General features: G+C 23.7%; 1 protein-coding gene across 1 annotated transcript in view; it reads right to left on the bottom strand.

Moving 5' to 3' along the window:
- Nucleotides 1–12,484, bottom strand: part of LOC136079519 (uncharacterized) — a 226,572-nt gene that overhangs the window by 193,182 nt on the left and 20,906 nt on the right. The window contains exon 2 of the mRNA XM_065795263.1: nt 2,058–2,187. Coding sequence (XP_065651335.1) covers nt 2,058–2,187 — 130 coding nt within the window. The remainder of the gene's footprint in view (nt 1–2,057; nt 2,188–12,484) is intronic.

The raw sequence follows: 12,484 nt of genomic DNA on the forward strand, positions 1-12,484 counted from the left end.
TTTACAATAAGAAAGGAAGCAATTACAATTTAAAATATCAAACTGTATATTCAACGTGAACCTAAACTTTTTTTAACACTTTTTGCGTATAGTAATTAAAAAAAGCAATGTACCGAAATTTTATAACACTTTGTTCACAACTTTCCGAGCTTCAATAGTTTTGTTCACAATAGTCGTTTTCAAAATAATAATATAAGATTTTAATTTATCATTTTTTTTTTTTTATGGTGTTTAACTATGTGGTTTATAATCTCTTCTGCCACATTGTTTATTAAAAAATCTGGATTATTTATGACACTGTTTTCATAGTAGTTCAAAATATGAAAGTGTCACTGTGTGTCAGAAGTTCAGTAAGTAACTCCTCTCCAGAACAAATTAATTCAATTAGGTTTTTCAAAATGTTTTTTTTATCTTTGAAGAAAACTTTTTTTGTCATTTATTTGTACGGATATATATATATATATATATATATATAAATATATACATATATACATATATATATATATATATATATATATATATATATATATATATATATATATATATATATATATATATATATATATATATATATATATGTATATATATATATATATATATATATATATATATATATATACATATATATATATATATATATATATATGTATATATATATATATGTATTTATATATATATATATATATATATATATATATATATATATATATATATATATATATATATATATATATATATATATATTATGTATGTATATATATATATATATATATATATATTTTTTTTTTTTTTTTTTTTCTCGTTATAAAGTTTCCCGAGATTGCGTAATGGTTTTGTTACAGAGCATTGTGGAAGAGTATTTAAATATAAAGTTCACTTTTATTGTCTCATCATTAATTATAGTGAAAACCGTTTTGAAAAAGCAAAAAAATTTTTTTTTTAATAATTTTAATAAGTTTTATTAAAAGCGATTTCTTTCTGTTTACTTTCTTCCTGCAAAATAATTCATACTTTACCCATTAATAGTTTTTTAATAAAAAGTCTTCTGGCAAAAAATTTGTACAACTTTTCTATTTTTTGCGAGTTTAGAATCCCCATAAAATAATTCACAAAAATGTATTACTCTTACTTTTAAATTTGATGAAGAAATAAAAATTTCTGACATATTTTTTAACAATAGTTAAGTTATATTAAATATTATGTATTGATAAACTTATTTAGTGCATGCAACTAGGAGCATTAAATGCAAATTATTGGCATTAGTTGCAAACTATTGCAGCTAGGTGCAAATTAATGCAATTATTTGTATTAATCTGATATTAAATCCCAAGATTTTAAATAATCAATTACAAGACACACAATAAAGTAATCAAATAACACTTTAAATAACTCTAAATTATAGGACTTAGAATTAACAATCGTTAAAAAAAAGTTTACTTCTTGCGGCAAAGCCATTCAAATAGTTTGGAGAAATACGAAAAAAATTATTTTGTGCTATAAATAAAAAAAGATCTAACAAAAGTCTTGTATGGCAAGAGCTTTGTAAAGGCTTGGCCGACTTAATCTTTTTATAATTTTGTTTTAAAAAAATTTATATATTTTTGTGCAATGTAAAACACGTATTTCGACTTGAGTATCAAGTCAGGTAGAAGCGGCAATCTATAATGATTCATTCATTGGTTAAATCCATATTTTATAAGATAAAAGATAATAATTAAATATGTTTGTTTTCTGGAGAGTACTCTTTACATCTGATTAGTATAAGCTGGTACCGTGTACAACTAATTACTATTTATGGAAGCATTTAAAACAGATTGGTATAGAATAGTACCGTTATTGTAAAAAGTATTTTTTGTTTGACAAGTTGCTTTTGAACCACTCAATATTTTTTAATAGCCTTTATTTAAATTTTTAAAAAAATGCTAGTTATCAAATAAACATTAAATTTACAAAATGATTTATATTTTTGAAAATAAATTTAATTCTTATTTACTATTTTGAGCAAAGTGATAAAAAAAAAATTATTTCTGTTTTAAATTAGAATTATAAACTCTTACCTTTAATAGAATCATCAGAAATTGGTGGACATACAATATTAGGGTTATCAGTAATAGAATCATGTGTAATTGAATAGTTTAGTGTCATAAAACACATAAGCAACACCCAAATAATATGTTTGAAGTGTACCTAAAGGTAAATTTTATAGTATTTGAGCAAGTTTGAAAACAAAAATTAATGAAATAAGAAAATATTTTTAATAGTCAAATTGGTTACAATAGATTTGAAAAATATGGCAGCAATGCACAAATTATTTCTTTATTTTTTAAAGGACTCTTAAAACTACTGGCCATAGTTTTAATACCATTCCAGTTAAACATAGTAATCCATTATTAGATAAGATTACTCCGCTTTTTATTTTAAAGTTAGTTAAGAAGAAATGTCCAACTTTGGTAAAAACGTTTTTACTATACGGCGGGTTGAACCATATTATATTACTTTTCCTTTTCTTTTTTTCTCTTTTTTGGGGTTATACTTTAAGTTAAAACCAGTGAAGCCATTTCTTCTTAATTTATCTTCGTATTCTGGTATCGATATATTAAATGGTCTTTCATTTGAGAAATTGTATGATTAGCTGTCTTTAATAAAGATGAGAGTTTGCTTTATTATTGGCGGAGGATGGTTGGAGTCATTTAACGCAGATTTTCATTTGGTTTTTTGATAGGTTGGTTGGTGTTTTTTTCTAAGTTAAAGGATACATCTACGAAATTGACTGCAGGTAGGTTTGTTTGGATCTCTATTTTATAATCTATCGTTTTTATAACTCTAATTATGTTTTTTCCTATGCTATTAACTTGTGATCCAGCTTTTTTACAAAGTACCATCAGACCATCGCCACAATATGGTCCAATGTCTTCTTTGTTTCATTGACCCCAACTATCTTCCACAAATAATAAAGCAACTTACCATCTCTATTAACGACAGGTTATCACAAAAATCCTCAACTGAAAGACTATTTAACTTCTCTATACCTTTAATTTATATCTTTATCTATATCTTTTTTTTTCTTTTTTGGGTTTATACTTAAAGTTAAAACCAGTGAAGCCATTTCTTCTTATTTCGTCTTTGTAGGACATATCTTCCTAAACTTAGTCGACAAACATTTTCCAACATCCAACCTCTAAGAAAACTATTTAATCAAAATACCGTCAAAGCAGGTTACAGCTGCACCAAAAATATCGAAAGAATAATAAAAAGCTACAACAAGAAAATCATTTTTGAAAGAATACCCACCCTGCAATTGCATAAATAAAGAAAACTGCTCTATAAAAGGAAAATGGAGAGCCTCTAATGTTATTTATAAATGTATAGTACCTTTATACTCCAGAAATAGTATATATTGGTCTAGCAGAAAATGAATAGAAAAAAAGACGGGCTAACCACAAACACTCATTCACCATCAAAAAGCTGAAAAACTCAACAACCTTTTCAAAGTATATATGGTAGATAAAAAAAACTTAAAATAACACCCAAATTAACCTGGTCAATAGTTAAACAAGTCCACGCTTACAGCAATGTACCAAAAAATTGCTTGCTTTGCCTTCATGAAATATTTGCATTATATCATACAACGGTACGCAAGAATTATCAAATAAAAAAACAGAAATAAGATCTAAGTGCCGTCACGAGAACAAGTTCTTGCTTGACAACCACAAGCCCAAGGATTAAAAAACCAAGCCACTCGCAAATAGTAACAGTTTTGAATTGTTTTTGAACGTCACGATATTTATCAGGAGTATATATATATTTTTTTAACGAAAAAAATGTAATTTCTTTCAAAGCTTTTATTAACTCGTCGTCTCTGTCTGTCTGTTTTTCTGTGAGCATAAAGTCTTGCAGTAAATTTTTGAGTCACTTCCTAATAATAGAATTTCTTCAAATTTTGTATACGTACTCATGCTTGATATACAATAATTAATGCTTAGTTTTGTAATAAGTCAATTATTTAAGTTAATTTTAATTAAGTTTATTTTTTATATGGAAAAAAATAATAAAAATTTTGTAAATAAGTATATTGATTGTTTTCATCATCTTTGTTTTTCAAAAATATCAATGTTTGATATTTATAAAAAACGAAGGTTTCTCACTAAAAACAGTTTTTAGGGCATTTTACTGTATTTTTTACCAATATATTATTCTTTGTTAGCATATGTTACAGGAATTTAAATAAAATAAAACGAAACATCGTAACTGATAAATGTTTTATTATCTCGTAAATGTAAACTAAAAATTCATTTTAATGTGAACAACAAATTTAAAACGCTTATAATAATTGACAAGATTAAAAGGTTTCCAACATTTTCAAATATTTATTTTTCCCTGTGTTGGCACATAGAAATATTTTTAGAATAAATTTTTGGCATTTGTTTGAGATTTATGATTTAAAAAACCTTTTTCTTGAAAATGGTCCACAGATATTGGTCTTTACTTTTTCTACAAAGAGAATGACCTGCTGGTAATTATAAATATAGTAATACTCTATAAAACTTTATGGAATTTATTAACTTTTTGTCTATTTTTTATAATTCAGGTGGCCTATGGTGATTTTTTACAACATCCTAGACATTTTTGCTGCTAATGCTTTTGTAATTTCTATGCATTTAAATACTCCATTGAATAAACAGAAGACACATCGTAAAAGATTGTTTTTAAAAGAACTTGGTAGCAAGCCAACTCCAGTCAAGACTAATACTTCCAAATTTGTCTTTAAAATTATACGATTCAATTTGTGAGTCACTTGCAAATATTTCATTACAAAACATTGAAGTAAGTTCTTCAATGCCCTTCAACGATCCACAAAGCAACACAAAAAGTAATAATGATGAGAATAAAGCAAAAGATGATAGTAATTTTAATGTAAACAAGGTAGATGCAAGCTCTGTGTTATATCACTTGATAAAAAAGTGTGAATTATTTGTGATAAATGTAACAATTTTGTATGATGTACACACAGCAAAATTCTTTGTTAACACTTTGCAAAGTAAACCATACATGCATATATATATATATATACATATATATATATATATATATATATATATATATATATATATATACATATATATATATATATATATATATATATATATATATATATATATATATATACATATATATATATATATATATATATATATATATATATATATATATATATATATATATATATATATATATATATACATATATATATATATATATATATATATATATATATATATATATAGGCATATATATACATATATAAATAAGCATATATATATATATATATATATATATATATATATCTATATATATATATGAGGTTGAGTTTTTATATGTTTATTATTACTGTGATCTTGCAGAACATTGAGCACTCTATTTGAAGAACACACTGACATAAATTACAGGGTGCGGAAATGTTTCCGTTCAAAAGTATAATTTGAAAAAATTATCTGTATGGTGTTTTCTTTCAAGATATAGTGTGTTTTTAGTATCCTTTTGTATTCCTTCGTATTCTTTTAGTATTTTTTAGTGTTATTTTATTTTAAATTAAAGTGTAATTTGTTTCTCACTTTGTACAGGAACTTTTGCTTTTTTTGCTGTTTATATTTTTGTTTGGGAACTTTTTCCGCACCCTGTATTTATTAAGCCCCAGGTTTATACTTGTTGAGCACTCTTAATTGTATTTTACATAACATAAACATGGAAGCTAACAATTTTAGTTATTCCCTAAAAAATATCCCAATTCCAGACAAAAAAAGTTATACTAGTTCTTAATTGAAAAAATAGAACACTTTATTAAACAAATTCGTTGGAAAAATCATTTTTTATATAGAATCTGAAAACAATAAACATCCCATAATTAAAAATAATCAAAAAGTAAATTTAGGATTCAAAACAAAAAACGCTTCACCATTTATTCCCAACCTAAAAGTCTTTAAAAACGTTTTATTACACTTGATTAAAACAATAAAGTGTCGAAATACTAACAATGATTTTCAAAAGGAACTCAAATTACACATTAATAATATAAAATTAAACCCTAATATTTCAGTTTTTGCTGATAAAACAAGTAACATATACCAAAATTGCCCCAGATATTCACCATAAATTACTGCCCGATAATATTTGTAATAATTACGCAAAAGCACCTAAACGCGTAGAAAATTCAATTAATTTAGAAGGCCAAAACATTGCTAAAACATTTAATTTAGAAGCTAAAATTAAATAAGTCGCACCAGCGCAAGCGTTTGTCACACTAAAAAATTATAAACCAAATTTTCAAAATAAACTCCCTTGTAGGCTACTAGTACCTTAAAAAGTGAACTTGGGCACATTAGTAAACTTAAATTAGTCGAAATAAATAATATTATTCGAAATAAATTAAATTTACAACAGTGGAAAAACACCACTGATGTTACAAATTGGTTTTCAAAATGCAAATTTAAACAACTTGATATTAATGAATTTTACCCCTCAATTACAGCCAAAATTTTTGATAAAACAATAGAATTTGGAAAACTCCACACTGACGTTACAGACGACACTATTCACCTAATTAAACATTGCAGAAAAACTTTACTCTATTTTATGACAAGACGTGGAAGAAAAAAATCACAAACGAATGCTTTGATGTAACAATGGGAAGTTACGACGGAGCCGAAATTTGCATATTTGTAGGCTTATGTTTTTTAAATTTCCTGGCTAAAATAGTTCATTTAATCAATTACGCTTGCATTGCGATGATGGTTTAATAATAATACAAAATAAAATAAAAAAATTAGGGCCTCAACTTGACAAAATCACAAAACATTTATAAAATTTTCAAAAACATTTGCTTCCAAATTAAAATAAAAATTTGTTTAAAAGTTAGGAATTTTCATGATGATAATTTTAACCTCTCAGAAAATTCTTATAGGTCTTGTCAAAAACCTACTGATGAATTATCGTATATTAATATAAACTCAAATCATCCCCCTAAAATCTTAAAGCAAATTCCTATTTCAATAAATAATAGGCTAAATCGAAACTCTTCTAATAAAAATATTTTTAACTCTTCAAAACGCGTAAATAAAGATGCTCTTAAGAAAAGCGGATTTAAAAGTTTGGAGGTAAAATTTGAAAAGCAAATTGCAAAAAAGCCAAATAGAAATAGAAATATAATTTGGTTCAACCCTACGTACAGAAAAATGTTTCAACAATTATTGGAAAAACGTTTTTAAAATTAGTAAACGAACATTTCCCTCCCTCTAATAAATTGTACAAAATTTTTAAGAGAAACACAAGTAAAGTAAGCTTTAGTTGTACAAAATATATTGAATGAATTATTTTTATAATTTTTATAAATTTGCATTGATTAATAAAGATAATTTTCATAAAGAAAAGCATACTTTTGTTAAAAAAGCATACTAATTGTTACTGCAAGCAAAAAATTGACTGCCCTATTAATGATAAATGCTTATCAAAAAATATTATTAGTTACAAACGGTTTGTTTCCTCACAGAACAGACCTGATAAACAATATATTGGCTTAACCGAAGGCAAACGGAAAAGACGTTAAACCTACCGCAAACAATTTTTTTAACATTAAAAATACTTAAAAGAGACTATGCTGTCAAAATATATTTACCAAATAAAAGGAAAAAATAATAATTTTAAACTAAACTGGTCTATTCTAAAAACTGAGTATGTCAATATTAAAATTTCCTAAAAATGCATTCAATGTTAAAAAGAACAATATAAAATTATTACTCAATTAGATAAAAAATTTACTAAATAAAAAATCTAAATTATTTTCTAAATGCAGACATGAAAATAAATTCCTTTTAAAATATTATAAAAACAACAACCTGGTACTCAAAAAATATTTATACGTATATATATATATATATATATATATATATATATATATATATATATATATATATATATATATATATATATATATATATATATATGTATATATATATATATATATATATATATGTATATATATATATATATATATATATAACTATATATATATATATATATATATATATATATATATATATATATATATATATATATATATATATATATATATATATATATATATATATATATATATAGGTGCATTTAAAAACAGAATTTTTTTAAAATTGGCTTGTCATAGCTCCTAATATATGCTATATAATAAAATATCATCGAATTAACAAAAAATTTCAAAATTAAAATATTTTTAGAGTTGCTTCTAGTCCCTTGAACATTTTAGGGCCCTAATATTCTGGGAAAAAAAATTCTTCAAAAGTAGATCAACCTGGTACTCAAAAGAAGCAAAATTTTATTAAATGTTTGAAAATAATATTTGTTTTATGTTAAAATTATTATTTTGAATTTCATTGCATAATAACTATGGTTTTTTAACTAAAAATAAAAAAAGTGCGTTTGTACAATTTTTTCAATATTACTTTTTTTTTAAAAGTTTTTTTATAAAACAATTATTATTTTTGAACTTTTTATAAAATTTCACTTCTTTTGAGTACCAGGTTGATCTACTTTTAAAGAATTTTTTTTCCCAGATTATTAGGAGCCCTAAATTTTCAAGGGACTAGAGGCAACTCTAAAAATGTTTTAATTTCAGAATTTTTAGTTAATTCAGTGATATTTTATTATATAGCATAAATTTAGAGCTATTACAAGGCAATTTTTAAAAAATTCTGTTTCTCAATGTATAATATATAAAGATTTACATTTACACCTTTATATATATATATATATATATATATATATATATATATATATATATATATATATATATATATATATATATATATATATATATTATGTATATATATATATATATATATATATATATATATATTTATATATATATATATATATATATATATATATATATATATATATATATATATATATATATATATATATATATATATATATATATATATATATATATATTTTTTCAATGCACCCTAATATATAAAGATTTACATTTACACCTTTATAAATATATATATATATTTATATTTATATATATATATATATATATATATATATATATATATATATATATATATATATATATATATACATACATTTAAGTTAAATTCAACTATGAAATTTGGAAGTTCCCCTTCTTCATCAATTACGAAAACATCTTGGAAGCATTTATTGAGTAGATTAGCTATCTCTCTCGGTTCTTGAGTTAGATCACCATTAGCTGTTTTTAATGCTCTGATTGATTCTCTGATTAGTTGTTGGCTGTTTAAGCATTTATGCAGAAGTTTCGGGTTTGTTTTGGATCTTTTAATTAAAACGTTTTCATTTGCAAGACGAGCTATTTTAATTTCTTTTTTTACTAACTTGCAAGTCATTTTGTACTCTTTAGACAGAGTAAGATCTCTCCATTTACAAGCACAATTCGGGTATCTGAGTTTTTGCTTTTTTTTAATTAGAGTTTTAAGATCATTTTGGTTCCATGGAGCAATTTGTTTTTTTATTCGAGTTAAGTCAAGCACTTGAATGAATTGATTACATGATTCATTTGAAAAGTGAACTAGATAGTCATACATTTCCTGAACAGATAAAGTTTCAAACATCATTTCCAATTAATATTTGTAATAAAGTCAGAAATGTTATTGGTGTCTGCCTTTTTGTAACTAAATTTTAAGTAACTGTGCAATAATTTATTAACCATACTTATAATAATAAAATCAAAAAAAGATGACCAAATGACCTTTATTTATGTTACCAAGGACAGATTTTTGGTCAATAGCGCAGATGCTTCCCGACTGAGTTGTGAAGATTAGATCAAGAGTGTTAGTGGCAGAATTATTTGACATTTGAAAAGTTGGAACATTTACATTGTGATACAAATAGGTTCTGGTAAGAGTTTCACTAAAGTTATGCTCGATACCATTTTCATTTTTAATGTTTGTAATGTATCCATTTGACCATACATTTGACGGAAAATTAGAGTCTCCTGTAATAAGTAAGTCTTTGTATCCTTTTATATCAATATAGTCTTTAGTCTTTTTAAAAACCAAATCCAAGTCGTTCATGTCAACAAAATCGTTGGGTCTATAGATGCAACCAACTAAATACTTGTTGTTTTCAAGGTACACTATAGCCCAATTTTGTTCAACTTTACTTAAGTTGAAAACAGCATCGTTTAGCTCTAATGATTTAATAGTTTCAGTAATATATAGACACACACGACCACCTCTGCACCTATCATTTTTGTCTCTTCTATATAGATTATAGCAATTTAGGTTTACAACCGAGATGCTTTTGAACCATGTTTTACTAACAGCTATGATTTGAGGGCGGTAAGTGTCTACTAATACCTTAAATTCATCAAATTTATTTTCTTAAGCGGTCGCATTTAAATACATACATTTTAAAGCGATTAGCCCGTTTATAGATAATGGCTGAAAAGATTCTGTTGTGTTAGTAATGTTGAGATTTAATTTTGACGATCTGATTTCCACGAATGCCATATCGAAAGGGCGAGTCTTCAGCAAGTGTACTGTTTGCTTCGTTTCTTTTCTTTCTTAAATTGTAATCAAGACTTCTTTGTGCTTCCGTTAAATCTGGACTTATGAAAATTGATTTGTAATCTTCTTTCTCTCTCAAATTTTTTGGTGCTAGAAGTAGTGGATTTCTTAAAGAAACATCATTTAGTTCAACTATTATTGGACCTGGTTTAGTTGTATCTTAAGATTTTAGTCTACTTGCATAAACTGGTAAAACACTGCTTTTGCCAATTACATTAAATATCTCTTTGGTTGTTTTGCTATCATCTGCTTTTTTATGTGTTAAAAATTCCTTTTAGGATTCAGGTATTCCATAGATAATTACAATCTTTTTTCTTCTTTCTCTTTCATTTAACTCACTTATTATAGCTTATTATATTATAGCATTTGCTACAGCAAGCTGGTCAGCTGGTTTTTTAGTATTATTAGAACCTTGTTTTATTACTTGAACCCAATAGCTGCTGATGTTTGAAGGATTTACTACTTTTTTTGCTGATTCTAAATCTACTTGGAGTTTTGCAACTTCTTTGCTCTTCTCATTTTCGTTGTGCTCGAGTTGATTTAATCGATCAGCAAGGGTCATGAGAAACTTTGATATATTCCCACTCCACTCATGTAGCTGTTTACTTGATTCACTAGCTCTGCCATCAAGTTTTGGCTAGTTTCTCTCTTGTAGAAATTCTGCAATCATTTTGATAAACTAAAAACGATTCTTTAAATAAGTTTTTGATAGGAGGGCTACCACCCTACAACAGTGGATTGCCTCCGGGTCGTGAAATATTTAAGCTTATTAGTTAACTTTTTACACAGGGACTTATTAACACAAATAGAACTGTTATTTTTTTTTGATTTTTTTCCATTTCCCTTATATATCTATGTATATATATGCATATATATATATGTATATATATATATATATATATATATATATATATATATATATATATATATATATATATATATATATATATATATGTATAAATATTTATCTTGGTTGATCTTATTAAAAAACAATTTATTTTATTAAAAATATGTAATTATTTAGTTGGCGTATGGACAGTTACAAGTGTAAGTCAATTTGCGACAACATAATTTATCTATAATTCGAATTTTTTGATATTAAGACATTCTTCCTGAGAAACCTACTGATGGTGAAAGATGCTGTTGAAGATAACTATAAATTAGATAAGTGTTTTTACTAATTTATTATTGCTCTATCCTTTAAGATCATTGAGCAATCAATTTTTAGAATACACCAACATAATATAAATACATATATATATATATATATATATATATATATATATATATATATATATATATATATATATATATATATATATATATAAATATATATATATATATATATATATATATATATATACATATGTATATGCATTTATATATGTATACATACTATATACATATATATACATATTTATATATAAATATATATATATATGCATTTAAATATGTGTATATATTATATATATATATATGTATATATATATATATACATATACATATATATATATGCATTTATATATGTGTATATATTTTATATATATATATGTATATATATATATATATTTTTTGTATATATATGTGTGTTCATTTCATATGTATATGTATATATATGTATATATATACATATATATAAACATATATGTATATATATATATATATATATATAAATATATATATATATATATATATATATATATATATATATATATATATATATATATATATATATATATATATATATATGTATACATATATATAAACATATATGTGTGTTATATATATATATATATATATATATATATATATATATATATATATATATATATATATATGTATATATATATATATATTTATATATATATATATCCATATATATACAG

Source organism: Hydra vulgaris, chromosome 04, assembly GCF_038396675.1.
Source record: "Hydra vulgaris chromosome 04, alternate assembly HydraT2T_AEP".
Taxonomy (NCBI): domain Eukaryota; kingdom Metazoa; phylum Cnidaria; class Hydrozoa; order Anthoathecata; family Hydridae; genus Hydra; species Hydra vulgaris.